This window comes from Salmo trutta, chromosome 27, assembly GCF_901001165.1.
Source record: "Salmo trutta chromosome 27, fSalTru1.1, whole genome shotgun sequence".
NCBI classification, from domain to species: Eukaryota; Metazoa; Chordata; class Actinopteri; order Salmoniformes; family Salmonidae; genus Salmo; species Salmo trutta.
The window spans coordinates 42,946,561-42,970,567 of NC_042983.1; the positions used below are offsets into that span (position 1 = coordinate 42,946,561).

The following is a 24,007-nucleotide window of genomic DNA, read 5'->3' on the forward strand; positions in this document are numbered from 1 at the left end:
CCCAGGTGAACCCTCTGTTCCATTATCCCTCAGGTGAACCCTCTGTTCCATTACCCCCCAGGTGAACCCTCTGTTCCATTACCCCCCATTATCCCTCAGGTGAACCCTCTGTTCCATTACCCCTCAGGTGAACCCTCTGTTCCATTACCCCCCAGGTGAACCCTCTGTTCCATTACCCCCCAGGTGAACTCTCTGTTCCATTATCCCCCAGGTGAACTCTCTGTTCCATTATCCCTCAGGTGAACCCTCTGTTCCATTATCCCTCAGGTGAACCCTCTGTTCCATTATCCCTCAGGTGAACTCTCTGCTCCATTATCCCTCAGGTGAACCCTCTGTTCCATTACCCCCCAGGTGAACCCTCTGTTCTATTACCCCTCAGGTGAACCCTCTGCTCCATTATCCCTCAGGTGAACCCTCTGTTCCATTACCCCCCAGGTGAACCCTCTGTTCCATTACCCCCCAGGTGAACCCTCTGCTCCATTACCCCCAGGTGAACCCTCTGTTCCATTATCCCTCAGGTGAACCCTCTGCTCCATTACCCCCAGGTGAACCCTCTGTTCCATTACCCCTCAGGTGAACCCTCTGTTCCATTATCCCTCAGGTGAACCCTCTGTTCCATTACCCCCCATTACCCCCCAGGTGAACCCTCTGTTCCATTACCCCCCAGGTGAACCCTCTGTTCCATTACCCCCCAGGTGAACCCTCTGCTCCATTACCCCCCAGGTGAACCCTCTGCTCCATTATCCCCCAGGTGAACTCTCTGTTCCATTATCCCTCAGGTGAACCCTCTGTTCCATTACCCCTCAGGTGAACCCTCTGTTCCATTACCCCCCAGGTGAACCCTCTGTTCCATTACCCCCCAGGTGAACTCTCTGTTCCATTATCCCTCAGGTGAACTCTGTTCCATTACCCCCCAGGTGAACCCTCTGTTCCATTACCCCTCAGGTGAACCCTCTGTTCCATTACCCCTCAGGTGAACCCTCTGTTCCATTACCCCCCAGGTGAACCCTCTGCTCCATTATCCCTCAGGTGAACCCTCTGTTCCATTACCCCCCAGGTGAACCATCTGTTCCATTACCCCCCAGGTGAACTCTCTGCTCCATTATCCCTCAGGTGAACCCTCTGTTCCATTACCCCTCAGGTGAACCCTCTGTTCCATTATCCCTCAGGTGAATCCTCTGTTCCATTACCCCCCAGGTGAACTCTCTGTTCCATTACCCCCCAGGTGAACCCTCTGTTCCATTATCCCTCAGGTGAACCCTCTGTTCCATTACCCCCCAGGTGAACCCTCTGTTCCATTACCCCCCATTATCCCTCAGGTGAACCCTCTGTTCCATTACCCCTCAGGTGAACCCTCTGTTCCATTACCCCCCAGGTGAACCCTCTGTTCCATTACCCCTCAGGTGAACCCTCTGTTCCATTACCCCCCAGGTGAACCCTCTGTTCCATTACCCCCCATTATCCCTCAGGTGAACCCTCTGTTCCATTATCCCTCAGGTGAACCCTCTGTTCCATTACCCCCCAGGTGAACCCTCTGCTCCATTACCCCCCAGGTGAACCCTCTGTTCCATTACCCCTCAGGTGAACCCTCTGTTCCATTATCCCCCAGGTGAACTCTCTGTTCCATTACCCCTCAGGTGAACCCTCTGTTCCATTATCCCTCAGGTGAACCCTCTGTTCCATTACCCCCCAGGTGAACCCTCTGTTCCATTACCCCCCATTATCCCTCAGGTGAACCCTCTGTTCCATTACCCCTCAGGTGAACCCTCTGTTCCATTACCCCCCAGGTGAACCCTCTGTTCCATTACCCCTCAGGTGAACCCTCTGTTCCATTACCCCCCAGGTGAACCCTCTGTTCCATTACCCCCCATTATCCCTCAGGTGAACCCTCTGTTCCATTATCCCTCAGGTGAACCCTCTGTTCCATTACCCCCCAGGTGAACCCTCTGCTCCATTACCCCCCAGGTGAACCCTCTGTTCCATTATCCCTCAGGTGAACCCTCTGTTCCATTACCCCCCAGGTGAACCCTCTGTTCCATTACCCCTCAGGTGAACCCTCTGTTCCATTACCCCCCAGGTGAACCCTCTGTTCCATTATCCCTCAGGTGAACTCTCTGTTCCATTACCCCCCAGGTGAACCCTCTGTTCCATTACCCCTCAGGTGAACCCTCTGTTCCATTATCCCCCAGGTGAACTCTCTGTTCCATTACCCCTCAGGTGAACCCTCTGTTCCATTACCCCTCAGGTGAACCCTCTGTTCCATGTTCTGGTCTATGATGAACATGGTTGTGTTCTATCAGGGAAGTCAGGGATTGGAGGATTTGACGGCCTGTTGGAGGACTTATTACCAACCAGATGAGACATCACAAATAATTTCCTTCAGTCAAGCAAGGCTTTCTGATTGGGTTATTCAGGGTCCTATTCACTGGGCATGAACAGGAAGAAACGGTCAGAAACAGAGTAAATCTGGAAGGTACTTATAAAGGACTTGAAAATGTGTGTCACGGTTGTCGTCGGTGAACGAGGACCATTACGCAGCAGGTACGCGTATGCTCATTTTGAACATTTATTAAATCAAAAGAACACTCCAAAACAACAAAACACGAAAACGAACGAACAACAAAACAGTCTGGCAAAGCCTAGGGCTGAACACAGAACAATCACCCACAAATCACAAACACAACCACACCCTCATATATGGGACTCTCAATCAAAGGCAGATAGACAACACCTGCCTTCAACTGAGAGTCCCAACCCCAATTAACCAGACATAGAAACAGACATACTAGACTAGACATAGAATAACTGAAAACCAAACAGTGCCCAAAAACCCCGGAATACTTAAACCAAATGACCCTTCACCAAAACACACCACCCTGAACCACATAAACCAAATACCCTCTGCCACGCCCTGACCAAACTACAATACCAATTAACCCTTATACTGGCCAGGACGTGACAATGTGTGTTTCTTATTGGATTTTTTTTTGTTTTAATGTTTTGCAACAGTGTGCCCTAATGAAGACAACCCAGTGTTTTGCCTCTGATCTGAGGAGACTCACCTTGGCCGTTGTTTTGTAGCTGTTGTTGCGTTGCGGGGTCTTTGAGCAGGGCAGCGTATTTATGCAGGAGGTTAACCAGCACCTCCAGTAGCCCCACCTCCCTCAACACATCACTGAACACTGCGTCATGACGACTCAACTTCAGCAGAGTCCTGGGGGGGATGGGGGGGGCAGAGAAATACACACGTTTCAGAATACATTAGTAATCATTTCAAATATAAAAAATATTTTGATTTGTTTAACACCATTTTGGTTACTACATGATTCCATATGTGTTATTTGTGTTCTTTCATAGTTATTCTACAATGTAGAAAATAGTAAAAATAAAGAAAAACCCTTGAATGAGTAGATGTATCCAAACGTTTGACTGGTACTGTGGTTCAGACTGTTCAGAGAGACAGACAGGCAGACAGAGAAACAGATAGACAGGCAGACAGACAGACAGACAGACAGACAGACAGACAGACAGACAGACAGACAGACAGACAGAGAAACAGACAGACAGAGAAACAGACAGACAGAGAAACAGACAGACAGAGAAACAGACAGACAGACAGAGAAACAGACAGACAGACAGAGAAACAGACAGACAGACAGAGAAACAGACAGACAGACAGAGAAACAGACAGACAGACAGACCTGGTAGCTGTGATACTGCAGGTGTAGGACGTGGAGCCCTTCAGCAGAACGCTGACACTGAACAGCTCCTTACAGGGAACATAGTTCAGACTGAACACTACAAACTCCAACAGGTCAAAGTATTTCTCCTGGGCATCTGGCAGCTTGGCCACCTGGGAAATAAACGGGTTGACTTTTATTTTTTGGGTTACAACGACAAGACGTGTGTCTGTATCTCAGAGGATCAGGACAGTGTTGATGACAACACCTACAAGTAGTCTGATTATAAAAAAACATTTGATAGATAACTCCCCCAAAAATATGATATATATATATAAATAAATGTCAATAATGAGTTATAAACAGTGCTAACGATACAGGGTGATAACAGAGACCTTGTCAGCGAACTGTGAGAGCGTGTGCTGCGCTTCAAGGATGAAGTAGTTGGCGTGGTCGGCAGCGTAGATGTTGCCGATGGCGTCCAGCAGCGTGGAGGTCAGCAGTGAGGTCTTAGCCCTCAGGAAGGCATTCTGTAGGACGGCGAACGACTGGAGGTTCCTCACCGTGTGGCCTGGAGGAGACACAAACGTTTTTTGAAAAAAAAAAACGCTTCGTAGTTTCATCTAAAAAATATAGACAGGATTATATAACAGGGTTCTGTTATATAGCCAAATAAATATTATTTATGAAGCCCTTCTTACATCAGCTGATATCTCAAAGTGCTGTACAGAAACCCAGCCTAAAACCCCAAACAGCAAGCAATGCAGGTGTAGAAGCACGGTGGCTAGGAAAAACTCCCTAGAAAGGCCAAAACCTAGGAAGAAACCTAGAGAGGAACCAGGCTATGAGGGGTGGCCAGTCCTCTTCTGGCTGTGCCGGGTGAAGAGGAACCAGGCTATGAGGGGTGGCCAGTCCTCTTCTGGCTGTGCCGGGTGGAGATTATAACAGAACATGGCCAAGATGTTCAAATGTTCATAGATGACCAGCATTATAAACATAACACTACGTTTATAAGGAGACAAACAATTGAGACTTAAACGCTTTAAAAAGTGTATCTTCATATACCCTTAATCACCTAACCAGACCTACATGTAGTATATTATCTCTATCACCTAACCAGACCTACATGTATTATATTATCTCTATCTCTATCTCCTAACCAGACCTACATGTAGTAAATTATCTCTATCACCTAACCAGACCTACATGCAGTATATTATCTCTATCACCTAACCAGACCTACATGTAGTATATTATCTCTATCTCCTAACCAGACCTACATGCAGTATATTATCTCTATCACCTAACCAGATCTACATGTAGTATATTATCTCTATCACCTAACCAGATCTACATGTAGTATATTATCTCTATCACCTAACCAGACCTACATGTAGTATATTATCTCTATCACCTAACCAGACCTACATGTAGTAAATTATCTCTATCACCTAACCAGACCTACATGCAGTATATTATCTCTATCACCTAACCAGACCTACATGTAGTATATTATCTCTATCACCTAACCAGACCTACATGTAGTATATTATCTCTATCACCTAACCAGACCTACATGCAGTATATTATCTCTATCACCTAACCAGACCTACATGCAGTATATTATCTCTATCACCTAACCAGACCTACATGTAGTATATTATCTCTATCACCTAACCAGACCTACATGTAGTATATTATCTCTATCACCTAACCAGACCTACATGCAGTATATTATCTCTATCACCTAACCAGACCTACATGCAGTATATTATCTCTATCACCTAACCAGACCTACATGTAGTATATTATCTCTATCACCTAACCAGACCTACATGCAGTATATTATCTCTATCACCTAACCAGACCTACATGTAGTAAATTATCTCTATCACCTAACCAGATCTACATGTAGTATATTATCTCTATCACCTAACCAGACCTACATGTAGTATATTATCTCTATCACCTAACCAGACCTACATGTAGTAAATTATCTCTATCACCTAACCAGACCTACATGCAGTATATTATCTCTATCACCTAACCAGACCTACATGTAGTATATTATCTCTATCACCTAACCAGACCTACATGCAGTATATTATCTCTATCACCTAACCAGACCTACATGCAGTATATTATCTCTATCACCTAACCAGACCTACATGTAGTATATTATCTCTATCACCTAACCAGACCTACATGCAGTATATTATCTCTATCACCTAACCAGACCTACATGTAGTAAATTATCTCTATCACCTAACCAGATCTACATGTAGTATATTATCTCTATCACCTAACCAGACCTACATGTAGTATATTATCTCTATCACCTAACCAGACCTACATGCAGTATATTATCTCTATCACCTAACCAGACCTACATGCAGTATATTATCTCTATCACCTAACCAGACCTACATGTAGTAAATTATCTCTATCACCTAACCAGACCTACATGCAGTATATTATCTCTATCACCTAACCAGACCTACATGCAGTATATTATCTCTATCACCTAACCAGACCTACATGTAGTATATTATCTCTATCACCTAACCAGACCTACATGTAGTAAATTATCTCTATCACCTAACCAGACCTACATGCAGTATATTATCTCTATCACCTAACCAGACCTACATGCAGTATATTATCTCTATCACCTAACCAGACCTACATGCAGTATATTATCTCTATCACCTAACCAGACCTACATGTAGTAAATTATCTCTATCACCTAACCAGACCTACATGCAGTATATTATCTCTATCACCTAACCAGACCTACATGCAGTATATTATCTCTATCACCTAACCAGACCTACATGTAGTATATTATCTCTATCACCTAACCAGACCTACATGTAGTAAATTATCTCTATCACCTAACCAGACCTACATGCAGTATATTATCTCTATCACCTAACCAGACCTACATGTATTATATTATCTCTATCACCTAACCAGACCTACATGTATTATATTATCTCTATCTCCTAACCAGACCTACATGTAGTATATTATCTCTATCACCTAACCAGACCTACATGTAGTAAATTATCTCTATCACCTAACCAGACCTACATGCAGTATATTATCTCTATCACCTAACCAGACCTACATGTAGTAAATTATCTCTATCACCTAACCAGACCTACATGCAGTATATTATCTCTATCACCTAACCAGACCTACATGCAGTATATTATCTCTATCACCTAACCAGACCTACATGCAGTATATTATCTCTATCACCTAACCAGACCTACATGCAGTATATTATCTCTATCACCTAACCAGACCTACATGCAGTATATTATCTCTATCACCTAATGTTCAGGGTTCTGTTATATAGACTACAGGGTTCTGTTATATAACCTACAGGGTTCTGTTATATAGACTACAGGGTTCTGTTATATAGACTACAGGGTTCTGTTATATAGACTACAGGGTTCTGTTATATAGACTACAGGGTTCTGTTATATAGACTACAGGGTTCCTACAGGGTTCTGTTATATAGACTACAGGGTTCCTACAGGGTTCTGTTATATAGACTACAGGGTTCCTACAGGGTTCTGTTATATAGACTACAGGGTTCTGTTATATAGACTACAGGGTTCTGTTATATAACCTACAGGGTTCTGTTATATAGACTACAGGGTTCCTACAGGGTTCTGTTATATAGACTACAGGGTTCCTACAGGGTTCTGTTATATAGACTACAGGGTTCTGTTATATAGACTACAGGGTTCTGTTATATAGACTACAGGGTTCTGTTATATAGACTACAGGGTTCTGTTATATAACCTACAGGGTTCTGTTATATAGACTACAGGGTTCTGTTATATAGACTACAGGGTTCTGTTATATAGACTACAGGGTTCTGTTATATAGACTACAGGGTTCTGTTATATAGACTACAGGGTTCTGTTATATAGACTACAGGGTTCTGTTATATAGACTACAGGGTTCTGTTATATAGCCTACAGGGTTCTGTTATATAGACTACAGGGTTCTGTTATATAGACTACAGGGTTCTGTTATATAACCTACAGGGTTCCTACAGGGTTCTGTTATATAACCTACAGGGTTCTGTTATATAGACTACAGGGTTCCTACAGGGTTCTGTTATATAGACTACAGGGTTCTGTTATATAGACTACAGGGTTCTGTTATATAGACTACAGGGTTCTGTTATATAGACTACAGGGTTCCTACAGGGTTCTGTTATATAGACTACAGGGTTCCTACAGGGTTCTGTTATATAGACTACAGGGTTCTGTTATATAGACTACAGGGTTCTGTTATATAACCTACAGGGTTCTGTTATATAGACTACAGGGTTCCTACAGGGTTCTGTTATATAGACTACAGGGTTCCTACAGGGTTCTGTTATATAGACTACAGGGTTCTGTTATATAGACTACAGGGTTCTGTTATATAGACTACAGGGTTCTGTTATATAGACTACAGGGTTCTGTTATATAACCTACAGGGTTCTGTTATATAGACTACAGGGTTCTGTTATATAGACTACAGGGTTCTGTTATATAGACTACAGGGTTCTGTTATATAGACTACAGGGTTCTGTTATATAGACTACAGGGTTCTGTTATATAGACTACAGGGTTCTGTTATATAGCCTACAGGGTTCTGTTATATAGACTACAGGGTTCTGTTATATAGACTACAGGGTTCTGTTATATAACCTACAGGGTTCCTACAGGGTTCTGTTATATAACCTACAGGGTTCTGTTATATAGACTACAGGGTTCCTACAGGGTTCTGTTATATAGACTACAGGGTTCTGTTATATAGACTACAGGGTTCTGTTATATAGACTACAGGGTTCTGTTATATAGACTACAGGGTTCCTACAGGGTTCTGTTATATAGACTACAGGGTTCCTACAGGGTTCTGTTATATAGACTACAGGGTTCCTACAGGGTTCTGTTATATAGACTACAGGGTTCTGTTATATAGACTACAGGGTTCCTACAGGGTTCTGTTATATAGACTACAGGGTTCCTACAGGGTTCTGTTATATAACCTACAGGGTTCCTACAGGGTTCTGTTATATAACCTACAGGGTTCTGTTATATAGACTACAGGGTTCTGTTATATAGACTACAGGGTTCCTACAGGGTTCTGTTATATAGACTACAGGGTTCCTACAGGGTTCTGTTATATAGACTACAGGGTTCCTACAGGGTTCTGTTATATAGACTACAGGGTTCCTACAGGGTTCTGTTATATAGACTACAGGGTTCCTACAGGGTTCTGTTATATAGACTACAGGGTTCCTACAGGGTTATGTTATATAGACTACAGGGTTCCTACAGGGTTCTGTTATATAGACTACAGGGTTCTGTTATATAACCTACAGGGTTCTGTTATATAGACTACAGGGTTCTGTTATATAGACTACAGGGTTCCTACAGGGTTCTGTTATATAACCTACAGGGTTCTGTTATATAGACTACAGGGTTCTGTTATATAACCTACAGGGTTCTGTTATATAACCTACAGGGTTCTGTTATATAGACTACAGGGTTCTGTTATATAGACTACAGGGTTCTGTTATATAGACTACAGGGTTCTGTTATATAGACTACAGGGTTCTGTTATATAACCTAAAGGGTTCTGTTATATAGACTACAGGGTTCTGTTATATAGACTACAGGGTTCTGTTATATAGACTACAGGGTTCTGTTATATAACCTAAAGGGTTCTGTTATATAACCTACAGGGTTCTGTTATATAGACTACAGGGTTCTGTTATATAACCTAAAGGGTTCTGTTATATAGACTACAGGGTTCCTACAGGGTTCTGTTATATAGCCTACAGGGTTCTGTTATATAGACTACAGGGTTCTGTTATATAGACTACAGGGTTCTGTTATATAGACTACAGGGTTCTGTTATATAGCCTACAGGGTTCTGTTATATAGACTACAGGGTTCTGTTATATAGACTACAGGGTTCTGTTATATAGACTACAGGGTTCTGTTATATAACCTACAGGGTTCTGTTATATAGACTACAGGGTTCCTACAGGGTTCTGTTATATAGACTACAGGGTTCTGTTATATAGACTACAGGGTTCCTACAGGGTTCTGTTATATAGACTACAGGGTTCTGTTATATAGACTACAGGGTTCTGTTATATAGACTACAGGGTTCTGTTATATAGACTACAGGGTTCTGTTATATAGACTACAGGGTTCTGTTATATAGACTACAGGGTTCTGTTATATAGACTACAGGGTTCTGTTATATAGAGACCTGGCTGAAAGAAGGAAGGTCTGAGATGGGGATTAGAAAACCCTCTTTCCCAGGGGGAGACCTGGCTGAGAAGAGGAGGGTGTGAGACGGTAACCATGGTGGTAACCATGGCATTGGCCAATAGGTGAAGCGGCCTTGATCAATGGAGCATCAAAATCATATGGAGGATTAAGATATGAGGGGTGAGACTAGGAGACTGGCCTCAGAATGAGACCAAGTCTCATTCTGTAGGGCTGAAATACGGACCTTCAAGACATCTGGAAATCTTTATTGTCAGGAAATGAAGGAAGAGCTAACGGAGGAAGCAATGATTAGACAGCTAGTAACCAGGTCTGGCACAGCTACCGTATAACTGACGGTTATGGTTGAAGACAGTCATGGGGAAAAAAAAAAAAAAAAAGAACTGTCAGAACTTTTTTTGTATTTACTATAAAATGTATTTTATTTTATGTGGAAAGAACAGCTGACTGAAGACTGGATGGCCGGGTATTCGTGAGGTTGAGTCCATTTCTGCTGTAAACATGGACTCTACAGTGTGATGAAACTTTGTTACTCGTTGCTGAAACAAGCAAGATGTTGTAGCAAAACGAGTCTTCGGTTGCCTAGGCAATTCCGCCACCCACCCCCCCCCCTCCTCCTCCCACATGCAGTCAGGAGCGGAGGAGAGAAGAACACATATCTTTAAAGATAAAAATATATATATAATGTTTTTTTTAATTGGCTATTCGAATGGTTACCAATAACCGCCATCAAAAATGTTGTGACGTCACAGCCCTCCTTGTAACATTTTCAGACAAAGCCAATGTGTCACTTCCCTGTTATGAGTCCATAGTTTAACATATTGTACAGTCCTATGACACTTCTGGGCAATTTTGTCTCTCACACTCCGGTGGCTTCACAGAGAGTCAGGTCAGTGCCTGGGTTCTCACGATACAGCGCATTTGGAAAGTATTCAGACCCCTCTTCTTTTTCCACATTTTGATACATAACAGCCTTATTCTAAAATGTATTAATACAATTTTTTAAATCCCCTCATCAATCTACACACAATACCCCATAATGACAAAGCAAAAACAGTTTTTAAGAAATTATTGCAAATTTATTAAAAATAAAACACTGAAAATCACATTTACATAAGTATTCAGACCATTTACTCAGTACTTTGTTAAAGCACCTTTGGCAGTGATTACAGCCTCGAGTCTTCTTGGGTATGACGCTATAAGCTTGGCACACCTGTATTTGGGGAGTTTCTCCCATTCTTCTCTGCAGATCCTCTCAAGCTCTGTCAGGTTTGATGGGAAGCGTCACTGCACAGCTATTTTCAGGTCTCTCCAGAGATGTTCGATCAGGTTCAAGTCTGGGCTCTGGCTGGGCCACTCAAGGACATTCAGAGACTTGTCCCGAAGCCACTCCTGCGTTGTCTTGGCTGTGTGCTTAGGGTCGTTGTCCTGTTGGAAGGTGAACCTTCGCCCCAGTCTGAGGTCCTGAGCACTCTGGAGCAGGTTTTCATCAAGAATCTCTCTGTACTTTGTTCCATTCATCTTTCCCTCGATCCGGACTAGTCTCCCAGTCCCTGCCGCTGAAAAACATCCCCACAGCATGATGCTGCCACCGCCATGCTTCACCATAGGGATGGTGCCAGGTTTCCAGACGTGATTCTAAACTTCTTCCATTTAAGAATGATGGAGGCCACTGTGTTCTTGGGGACCTTCAATGCCGCAGAAATGTTTTGGTACCCTTCCCCAGATCTGTGCCTCGACACAATCCTGTCTCGGACCTCTACGGACAATTCCTTCGACCTCACGACTTGGTTTTTGCTCTGACATGCACTGTCAACTGTGGGACCTTGTATAGACAGGTGTGTGCCTTTCCAAATCATGTCCAATCAATTGAATTTACCACAGATGGACTCCAATCAAGTTGTAGAAACATCTCAAGGATGATCAATGGAAACAGGATGCACCTGAGCTCAATTTCAAGTCTCATAGCAAAGGGTCTGAAAACTTATGTAAATAAGGTATTTCTGTTATATATATATATATATATATATATATATATATTTTATAAATTAGGAAAAACATTTAAAAAACTTTTCGCTATGTCATTATGGGGTATTATGATGTCATTCTGGGGTATTGTGATGTCATTCTGGGGTACTGTGATGTCATTCTGGGGTACTGTGATGTCATTCTGGGGTATTGTGTGTAGATTGATGAGGACATTTTTTTATTTAATCCATTTTAGAATAAGGCTGTAACGTAACAAAATGTGGAAAAAGTCGAAGGGTCTGAATACTTTCCGAATGCACTGTATGGCCAAGCTACTAAGTCAGCACTGGCTTTGTTTGTGAAAATGTGTTAAATGTATTGACATTGGAGATATTTGGAGGACTGTACCTTTCCCAGAAGGCTGTGGGAGTACGAAGCCAGGCAGGAGGAAGGGAGCTCCAGTGGTTAGACCGGCCGGTTTGAGCTCTGTCACGCCATAGGTGGTTAGACATGTGACCAGACTGACCAGGTCCTTCAGAGCATCACTGCTGTCCTCCTCTTTGGTCTGCTCCAATCTGGGGGGGGGAGACATTTTAGTATAGTGAGTTATGTGATTCATGTTCCCGTCTAAATCATCTCTTGTATTTATCTCTACTAGACTATCATGTTCCTGTCTGAATCATCTCTCGTATTTATCTCAACTCACACATTATTGCTTCCAGCCTCGCATTTAGTGTGGTACAGCGAGGGTTAATATAAGCATTTAGTGTGGTACAGTGGTGGTTAATATAAGCATTTAGTGTGGTACAGTGGGGGTTAATATAAGCATTTAGTGTGGTACAGTGGGGGTTAATATAAGCATTTAGTTTGGTACAGCGGGGGTTAATATAAGCCTAGCATTTAGTTTGGTACAGCGGGGGATAATATAAGCATTTAGTTTGGTACAGTGGGGGTTAATATAATCATTTAGTGTGGGACAGCGATGGTTAATATAAGCATTTAGTTTGGTACAGCGAGGGTTAATATAAGCATTTAGTGTGGTACAGCGAGGGTTAATATAAGCATTTAGTTTGGTACAGCGGGGATTAATATAAGCATTTAGTGTGGTACAGCGAGGGTTAATATAAGCATTTAGTGTGGTACAGCGAGGGTTAATATAAGCATTTAGTTTGGTACAGTGGGGATTAAAATAAGCATAGCATTTAGTGTGATACAGCGGGGATTAATATAAGCCTAGCATTTAGTGTGGTACAGTGGGGGTTAATATAAGCATTTAGTGTGATACAGCGGGGATTAATATAAGCCTAGCATTTAGTGTGGTACAGTGGGGGTTAATATCAGCCTAGCATTTAGTTTGGTACAGCGGGGGTTAATATAAGCATTTAGTTTGGTACAGTGGGGGTGTTCTAAGGGGACATGTGGAATTGTTTTAAGATGGTCATGTGGAATTGTTTTAAGATGGGAATGTGGAATTGCTTTAAGATGATCATGTGGAATTGTTTTAAGATGGTCATACTATGGATCATTTAGCTATTTGATTTTGAATTTTAGGACCCCTTTAATTATACAAAAAAATAAAAAAATTGCCCAGAGAAACACATTGAATAACACATGAATAAATGGCTTAAAAGATAGTCACAAAATCAAGAAACAAGGTTCTGAAGTGTCTGTCCTACATCTAGGAGATATAAGACAGCTCAGGAAATATACATATATATATTTCTTTACGCATATTTAACCACTTTTTTTGTTGGTACAAAACTACCTCCATACTTCCATTCAATTTTCACACCGGTACTGTTTACCAAGGGAAGGGGGGGGACCGGTACTGTTTACCTTCATATGAGTCCTGTGACATTTGCAGGTGGGGTCGAAGAGCACTATCGTGTTCTCGAGATTGTCCTCTTTCCATAGAGGTGTCATATAATAGTTTTGTAGGTCAAACAGTTCAGACGCGACAGACGTTTTTTCGTGAGAAGACATTTTATCGCGATGTCTCATGGTCTGACAAAAACCACTCTAGCTCTTCCACATTTCACCTTGGACACGGAAGTGTGACATCGGACATGAGGTGGATTGAAACACATCCAATGCAAAAAAACAATAACACATCTCTAGCTTAAACTTAATCTATCACTCCAGTGTTAATCTGCTAAATCGTAATTACTTCGCTACTATGGCCTATTTATTATCTTACCTCCTCACGCCATAAGCACACACTGTATATAGACTTTCTTTTTTTTCTACTGTATTATTGACTGTATGCTTTGTTTTACTCCATGTGTAACTCTGTGTTGTTGTTTGTGTCACACTGCTTTGCTTTATCTTGGCCAGGTCGCAGTTGTAAATGAGAACTTGTTCTCAACTAGCCTACCTGGTTAAATAAAATAAATAATAAATTTAAAAAAACTGATGGGGATTTTTGTATTACATCAATTAGAGTGATGCACCGGTGCTGAATTTTAATATAGTGAAACATGTTACACACACAAACAATGTCCGTCCTTTCCGGCCCCCTCCAATCTGGGGGGTGATGGTTAGGAAGAGGTTATTATCAACACTAGGACTAGAGCATCACTACTGGTCTCCTCCTTTGCCTGCGAGGGGAGGGGGGCATTTTAATATAGACATTTTTTACATTTACGTAATTTAGTAAAACAAAGTCATGCTCACGTACACTCTCTCCCCCCCATCGGGGCGGCAGGTAGCCTAGTGGTTAGAGGGTTGGACAAGTAACCGAAAGGTTGCAAGATCGAATCCCAGAGCTGACAAGGTAAAAATCTGTTGTTCTGCCCCTGAACAAGGCAGTTAATCCGCTGTTCCCCGGTAGACCGTCATTGAAAATAAGAAGTTGTTCTTAACTGACTTGCCAAGTTAAATAAAAGTTTCAAAATAAAAAAATCTACTAACCTGAGCATGAGGTCACAGAGGAACGTGTATCCCTGACTCATCCTGAAGTCGTCCAGCAGGGTCTGAGAGACGTCGCTGGAGTCCTTCAGGAAGCAGGACAGACCAGCAAACATCTCTACGATCTCTAAAGGTGAAAGGTCATCTGACTGCTGCATGTTCTGGATACACGTGGCCAGGCATTCTTTCTCTGAGGGGTGGTTAATATCACACATGTGCATAAAGTTTTAAGGATCGATTATTTTTTTTATTTTTTTAAACACACCAACTTGTTACCATCATTTGACTGCAGGTGTGGAGGAAGCTTATTGTAAATGGCTGGAATGGAATAAATCGAACCGTATCCATGTGGAAACCAGACGTCTGATAATGTTCCATTACAATTCCTCAGATTGTTTCTGTCTTGCTTCTAACACCACCACACCTGAACCTCCTAACACCACACCACCACACCTGAACCTCCTAACACCACACCACCACACCTGAACCTCCTAACACCACACCACCACACCTGAACCTCCTAACACCACCACCACACCTGAACCTCCTAACACCACCACCACACCTGAACCTCCTAACACCACCACCACACCTGAACCTCCTAACACCACCACCACACCTGAACCTCCTAACACCACCACCACACCTGAACCTCCTAACACCACCACCACACCTGAACCTCCTAACACCACCACACCTGAACCTCCTAACACCACACCTGAACCTCCTAACACCACCACACCTGAACCTCCTAACACCACCACACCTGAACCTTCTAATACCACCACACCTGAACCTCCTAACACCACCACACCTGAACCTCCTAACACCACCACACCTGAACCTCCTAACACCACCACAACTGAACCTCCTAACACCACCACACCTGAACCTCCTAACACCACCACACCTGAACCCCCTAATACCACCACACCTGAACCTCCTAACACCACCACACCTGAACCTCCTAACACCACCACACCTGAACCGAAACTCACCGTGGATGTATTTGACAACGTTGACGCTGAGACCGTGTCGTGAGATGGTGGTGAGGACCTGGCCGGCGCTCTTCCTCCAGGGCAGGTTGTGAGGGGGGCACCAGGACGTGATGGCGGAGAAGAGAAGCTGCAGGTCGTCTTTCTGAGTCAACTCCTCCGCAGGGGATACAAAGCTACACAGCTTCACCAGGATCTAATAGGAATAATGATAGCAATAACATACTAGATGGTCACTTTACAAGTAAAGTTGTGGAGCTTGCTTTACCTCTAAAAGTATTTTTGTGGTCATGGCTTGGTTTTTGCTCTGACATGCACTGTCAACTGTGGGACCTTATATAGACAGGTGTGTGCCTTTCCAAATCATGTCCAATCAATTGAATTTATCACACAGGTGGACTACAATCAAGTTGTAGAAACATCTCAAGGATGATCAATGGAAACAGGATGCACCTGAGCTCAATTTCGAGTCTCATAGCAAAGGGTCTGAATACTTATGTAAATAAGGTATTTCAGTTAACAGTTGTATAGCTGAACATCAAGAATCAACAAAGTGTCTGCCATGCCACAAAATCCTGAGTGACACGGCTTATTTATTAACGTTACTAGTTCAGAGCTCTACAAAGACTAGAAATACACTATGTATACAAAAGTATGTGGACACCCCTTCAAATGAGTGGATTTGGCTAATTCAGCCACACCCGTTGCTGACAGGTGTATAAAATTGAGCACACAGCCACGCATTCTCCTTAGACAAACATTGACTTTAGAATGGCCCCGTACTGAAGAGCTCAGTGACTTTCAACTTGGCACCGTCATAGGATGCCGCCTTTCCAACAAGTCAGTTCGTCAAATTTCTGCCCTGCTAGAGCTGGCTGTGACCGGGAGACCAATGAGGCGGCGCACAATTGGCCCAGCGTTGTCCGGGTTAGGGGAGGGTTTGGCCGGCAGGGATGTCCTTGTCCCATCGCGCACTAGCGACTCCTGTGGCGGGCCGGATGCAGTGCACGCTGACACGGTCGCCAGGTGTACGGTGTTTCCTCCGACACATTGGTGCAGCTGGCTTCCGGGTTAAGCGAGCGTTGTGTCAAGAAGCAGTGCGGCTTGGATGGGTTGTGTTTTGGAGGACGCACGGCTCTCGACCTTAACCTCTCCCGAGTCCGTACAGGAGATGCAGCGATGGGACAAGACTGTAACTACCAATTGGATAACACGAAATTGTGGAGAAAAAAATATTAATAAATAAATAAAACACAAAAAATAAATACATTTGCATTTTATGTGTCGTGGCCGGGATTGAAGTTCCCGAGGGGTCGGATTCGGCCCGCGGGTCGTACTTTGCCCCCCCCCCCCCTTGGACTAGGGGATAGGTGGTAAGGCTTGATTAACTGACCTGTACAAATACCTTCTGTAGCAAGGCCCGGCGGTCAGCTAGTGGCAGCTCAGGGGTTTCTGTGGCCCCAGGGGCCTCTGCCATGTGAGGAAGGTCAAAGAACAGATACAGACACTTCACCAGGGTAGAGGGCACCGACATGGTGGTCATACAGTCCACCGTTTTCTGGAGGGAGGAGAGAAGACAATACACACAGGTTACAAAAGCCACCTTGCAATCATTTCTCTTTTACAGGGAAAAGCAAAACCTGTGAAAGGTGAGTGTAAGGTTGGCTTAGCCTTGTGGCAGTGTGTGTGTCTGTACATATATACACACACACACACACACACACACACACACACACACACAATACCGTTCAAAAGTTTGGGGTCACATAGAAATGTCCTTATTTTTGAAAGAAAAGCACATTTTCTGTCCATTAAAATAACATCAAATTGATCAGAAATACAGTGTGGACATTGTTAATGTTGTAAATGACTATTGTAGCTGGAAACGGCTGATTTTTAATGGAATATCTACATAGGTGTACAGAGGCCCATTATCAGCAACCATCACTCCTGTGTTCCAATGGCACGTTGTGCTAGCCAATCCAAGTTTATCATTTTAAAAAGGCTAATTGATCATTAGAAAACCCTTTTGCAATTATGTTAGCAACTGAAAACTGTGGTGCTAATTAAAGAAGCAATAAAACTGTATCTGGACCATCAGCCTTTGTGGGTTTGGCTACAGGCTCAAAATGGCCAGAAACAAAGCACTTTCTTCTGAAACTCGTCAGTCTATTCTTGTTCTGAGAAATGAAGGCTATTCCATGTGAGAAATTGCCAAGAAACTGAAGATCTCGTACAACTCTGTGTACTACTCCCTTCATAGAAAAGCGAAAACTGGCTCTAACCAGAATAGAAAGAGGAGTGGGAGGCCCCGATGCACAACTGAGCAAGAGGAGAAGTACATTAGAGTGTCTAGTTTGAGAAACAGATGCCTCACAAGTCCTCAACTGTCAGCTTCATTAAATAGTACCCGCAAAACACCAGTCTCAATGTCAACAGTGAAGAGGCGACTCCGAGATGCTGGCCTTCTAGGCAGAGTTCCTCTGTCCAGTGTCTGTGTTCTTTTGCCCATCTTAATCTTTTATTTTTATTGGCCAGTCTGAGATATGGCTTTTTCTTTGTAACTCTGAATAGGAGAATAGAGGAGTCACAAGGACAGAACAGAAAAGAGCCCAGACAAGTTTTGAGTCGGTCTGGATGGTAGAGGATGGTAGAGGGGACGACTACGGTCTGGATGGTAGAGGATGGTAGAGGGGACGACTACGGTCTGGATGGTAGAGGGGACGACTACGGTCTGGATGGTAGAGGATGGTAGAGGGGACGACTACGGTCTGGATGGTAGAGGGGACGACTACGGTCTGGATGGTAGAGGATGGTAGAGGGGACGACTACGGTCTGGATGGTAGAGGATGGTAGAGGGGACGACTACGGTCTGGATGGTAGAGGATGGTAGAGGGGACGACTACGGTCTGGATGGTAGAGGATGGTAGAGGGGACGACTACGGTCTAGATGGTAGAGGATGGTAGAGGGGACGACTACGGTCTGGATGGTAGAGGATGGTAGAGGGGACGACTGAGGTCTAGATGGTAGAGGGGACGACTACGGTCTGGATGGTAGAGGCTGGTAGAGGGGACGACTACGGTCTGGATGGTAGAGGATGGTAGAGGGGACGACTACGGTCTGGATGGTAGAGGGGACGACTACGGTCTGGATGGTAGAGGATGGTAGAGGGGACGACTACGGTCTGGATGGTAGAGGGGACGACTACGGTCTGGATGGTAGAGGATGGTAGAGGAGACGACTACGGTCTGGATGGTAGAGGGGACGACTACGGTCTGGATGGTAGAGGATGGTAGAGGGGACGACTACGGTCTGGATGGTAGAGGGGACGACTACGGTCTGGATGGTAGAGGATGGTAGAGGGGACGACTACGGTCTGGATGGTAGAGGGGACGACTACGGTCTGGATGGTAGAGGATGGTAGAGGGGACGACTACGGTCTGGATGGTAGAGGGGACGACTACGGTCTGGATGGTAGAGGATGGTAGAGGGGACGACTACGGTCTGGATGGTAGAGGGGACGACTACGGTCTGGATGGTAGAGGGGATGTGTATGGTCTGGATGGTAGAGGGGACGACTACGGTCTGGATGGTAGAGGGGACGACTACGGTCTGGATGGTAGAGGGGACGACTACGGTCTGGATGGTAGAGGGGACGACTACGGTCTGGATGGTAGAGGGGACGACTACGGTCTGGATGGTAGAGGGGACGACTACGGTCTGGATGGTAGAGGATGGTAGAGGGGACGACTACGGTCTGGATGGTAGAGGGGACGACTACGGTCTGGATGGTAGAGGACGACTACGGTCTGGATGGTAGAGGGGACGACTACGGTCTGGATGGTAGAGGGGACGACTACGGTCTGGATGGTAGAGGGGACGACTACGGTCTGGATGGTAGAGGGGACGACTACGGTCTGGATGGTAGAGGGGACGACTACGGTCTGGATGGTAGAGGGGACGACTACGGTCTGGATGGTAGAGGGGACGACTACGGTCTGGATGGTAGAGGGGACGACTACGGTCTGGATGGTAGAGGGGACGACTACGGTCTGGATGGTAGAGGATGGTAGAGGGGACGACTACGGTCTGGATGGTAGAGGATGGTAGAGGGGACGACTACGGTCTGGATGGTAGAGGGGACGACTACGGTCTGGATGGTAGAGGGGACGACTACGGTCTGGATGGTAGAGGGGATGTGTATGGTCTGGATGGTAGAGGGGATGTGTATGGTCTGGATGGTAGAGGGGATGTGTATGGTCTGGATGGTAGAGGGGATGTGTATGGTCTGGATGGTAGAGGGGATGTGTATGGTCTGGATGGTAGAGGGGATGTGTATGGTCTGAAGAGAAGAGAAAGAGGGATAAGAGAGGAAGAGGAGAGAAATAGAAGAGAGAGAGAAAAGAGAAAGAAGAGAGAGAAGGAGAGAGCGTTCTTGGAATGTGGAGCATGACAGTCATTCTTTATGAGGGGGAAAAAGAGGGAGGGAGAAAAAGAGAGAGAGAGAGAGAGAATGAGAGAGTGCTCTGTTGTTGCTATGAAGTCAGGTGGAAGGGAGGGTGTCAAGAGGCCCTTTGTTTTTGCTGTCTGAGACCCCTGAGCAGTGTGTGTTGTCTGAGACTCCAGAGCTTGGAATATTAATCCAGATACAGACAGACAGACACAGAAAGAAAGAGAAAGACACAGATACAGAAAGACACAGATACAGATAAAGGAGAAGAAAAAGACGGTTTTGGCGCTTTACTTTACAGTCCTGCATTCAGCTGGTACAATAATCACATGTTATCTACCAATTACTTAAATCTACTATTTGAGGGATAATCAAGACTACATTCTGTGTGTAGCCTGCATAGTCCTTAAACTCCACAAATGTTGTTTTATTGTATGAAAGTCCTCAAACGAAATATGTTTTATTTTGATGCTGTTTCTGTCTAGGCGTTGTTATTGTACAGGGCAGAACGGTCAACAATTTGAGTGAAGACCATCATTGAAAGTTCCACACGTCCTAGGCTACAGGTCGTTCTACAGGTCCTAGGCTACAGGACGTTCTCCGGGTCCTAGGCTACAGGACGTTCTACAGGTCCTAGGCTACAGGACGTTCTCCAGGTCCTAGGCTACAGGACGTTCTACAGGTCCTAGGCTACAGGTCGTTCTACAGGTCCTAGGCTACAGGACGCTCTCCGGGTCCTAGGCTACAGGACGTTCTCCGGGTCCTAGGCTACAGGACGTTCTACAGGTCCTAGGCTACAGGACGTTCTACAGGTCCTAGGCTACAGGTCGTTCTCCAGGTCCTAGGCTACAGGACGTTCTCTGGGTCCTAGGCTATAGGACGTTCTACAGGTCCTAGGCTACAGGACGTTCTCCAGGTCCTAGGCTACAGGATGTTCTACAGGTCCTAGGCTAGAGGACGTTCTCCAGGTCCTAGGCTACAGGTCGTTCTACAGGTCCTAGGCTACAGGACGTTCTACAGGTCCTAGGCTACAGGACGTTCTACAGGTCCTAGGCTACAGGACGTTCTACAGGTCCTAGGCTATAGGACGTTCTCCGGGTCGTAGGCTACAGGACGTTCTCCGGGTCCTAGGTTACAGGACGTTCTACAGGTCCTAGGCTATAGAACGTTCTCCGGGTCCTAGGCTACAGGACGTTCTACAGGTCCTAGGCTACAGGACGTTCTACAGGTCCTAGGCTACAGGACGTTCTCCGGGTCCTAGGCTACAGGACGTTCTTCGGGTCCTAGGCTACAGGACGTTCTACAGGTCCTAGGCTACAGGACGTTCTACAGGTCCTAGGCTACAGGACGTTCTCCGGGTCCTAGGCTACAGGACGTTCTACAGGTCCTAGGCTACAGGACGTTCTTCGGGTCCTAGGCTACAGGACGTTCTTCGGGTCCTAGGCTACAGGACGTTCTCCGGGTCCTAGGCTACAGGACGTTCTCCGGGTCCTAGGCTACAGGACGTTCTACAGGTCCTAGGCTACAGGACGTTCTTCGGGTCCTAGGCTACAGGACGTTCTTCGGGTCCTAGGCTACAGGACGTTCTCCGGGTCCTAGGCTACAGGACGTTCTCCGGGTCCTAGGCTACAGGACGTTCTACAGGTCCTAGGCTACAGGACGTTCTACAGGTCCTAGGCTACAGGACGTTCTACAGTTCCTAGGCTACAGGTCGTTCTACAGTTCCTAGGCTACAGGACGTTCTACAGGTCGTTCTACAGGTCCTAGGGTACATGATAATCTACAGGATGTTCTACAGGTCCTAGGCTATAGGACATTCTACAGGTCCTAGGCTACAGGTCGTTGCATGCATCATGTTATGGGTATGCTTGTATTCGCTAAGGTCTGGGGCATTTTTCAGGATAAAAAGATAAAAGTAATGGAGTTAAGCACATGTAAAATCCTGGTTCAGAGGAAAACCTGGTTCAGTCTGCTTTCCAGCAGACACTGGGAGATTAATTCACCTTTCAGCAGGACAATAACCTAAAACACAAGGCCAAATATACACTGGAGTTGCTAACCAAGAAGACAGTGGCAGAGTTACAGTTTTGACTTAAATCTACTTTAAAATGTATGGCAAGACATAGAAATGGTTGTCTAGCAACGATCGACAACCAATTTGACACAGCTTGAAGAACTTCGAAAAGACAAATGGACAAATGTTGCACAATCCAGGTGTGTAAAGCTCTGAGAGAATTACCCAGAAAGACTCACAGCTGTAATCGCTGCCAAAGGCGCATCTACAAAGTATTGACTCAGGGGGTTGAATACTTCTGTATTTCATTTTCAATTAAATTTGACTAAATTTCTAAAACCATGTTTTCACTTTGTCATTACGAGTATTGTGTGTAGATGGATTAAACATGTAAAATTCAGGCTGTAACACAAGAAAATGAGGAATAAGTGAAAGGGGTATGAATACTTTCTGAAGGAACTGTGTGTGATAATACATAATAAATTGGTACGCACAAGAACAAATGTCTTGAATGAATGAACGCGTCAATCATCTAGCTGTCAATCTGTAAAGCTTTCTCTTTCAATGTCGAAGAGACCGGGAAGCAAACGTAATAACTCTAAAACAGTTTTCAAACACTTTCAGAATAAAAAGCAGCGAAATAATAAAAATCCATGTTTCTGATAAGAAATCACTTCCATCATTGACGCATATTTTAATGGATTGAAAATACTGACAGCTGTAATGGAAAAGGATCAATCACACCTACATTTGCTCGAGATACTGAAATAAATTAATCTTACCATATTGCCCCACTCGTTTTTTGCGAGACAAAAATAACATTTAGTGTATCATTGTAGTGAAAGAAATACTTAATTTCATATTAGTTTACATGTGAGATGTTATAGGCTTGTCAGTGTACAGATTTCAGTTAGTATTCCATTTAACCCATCTCAAGTTCAAAAAGGTATCATTTCTGCTCTCTCATTTGTTTGCAAAGTAAACATGTTATAATGCAATATTTTAGTGTCTCACAATATCACAATCTTTCACAAACAAGTCATTCTCAAAGTACAAATAGTAATACACTTTATTTGTTCTGTAGATACAGGATAGTTTGCACAATTAAATAGTAGCCATAAAGTAATGTCAGTGTCGTAGAAAACGAGGAGTATTTGTACACAGGCACAATAAAGGAAACAGCGGTGTAGACCTATCAAGATGGCACCGACAGACATGGCAGCTCTGCTTCTAGCTCCTAAGCTACTTTCCAGTATTTCGTTTATTTGCGTGTGTCATTTCTTACATTAATTTACCCAGAACGTTTTCTGTGTTATTACATACAGCCGGAAATAACTCTTGAAAATCAGAGCGGCGGTAACTTACTAGCACTACGACCAGAAATATGACTTTCCCTGAATTGGATCCTTTGTTCGTACCCCCCAGGACAATTTAACTTATCCCAGAGGATGCTCCAAGACACCGCCGGCTGAGAAGAGGTATCGGAGTGGACTTCTAGTCCGACTCAGGAGGCGTGCACACCATCCACCGATTCCGATTATTTTATTCGCTAATGTTCAGACCCTGGACAAAAAAGTAAACGAGTTCAGGGTGAGGATCTCCTTCCAGAAAGACATCAGGGATTGTAACATAATCTGTTTCACGGAAACATGGCTCTCTCCGGATATACTGTCCCCTC

General features: G+C 44.3%; 1 protein-coding gene across 1 annotated transcript in view; it reads right to left on the minus strand.

The window, feature by feature from the left end:
- The window catches only part of LOC115165112 (WD repeat and FYVE domain-containing protein 3), a 191,662-nt gene that overhangs the window by 118,494 nt on the left and 49,161 nt on the right, over nt 1-24,007 (minus strand). The window contains exons 5-11 of the mRNA XM_029718147.1: nt 17,270-17,422; nt 15,868-16,060; nt 14,873-15,059; nt 12,371-12,537; nt 4,076-4,251; nt 3,702-3,853; nt 3,063-3,214 (exon numbers count right to left, since the gene is read on the minus strand). Coding sequence (XP_029574007.1) covers nt 3,063-3,214; nt 3,702-3,853; nt 4,076-4,251; nt 12,371-12,537; nt 14,873-15,059; nt 15,868-16,060; nt 17,270-17,422 — 1,180 coding nt within the window. The remainder of the gene's footprint in view (nt 1-3,062; nt 3,215-3,701; nt 3,854-4,075; nt 4,252-12,370; nt 12,538-14,872; nt 15,060-15,867; nt 16,061-17,269; nt 17,423-24,007) is intronic.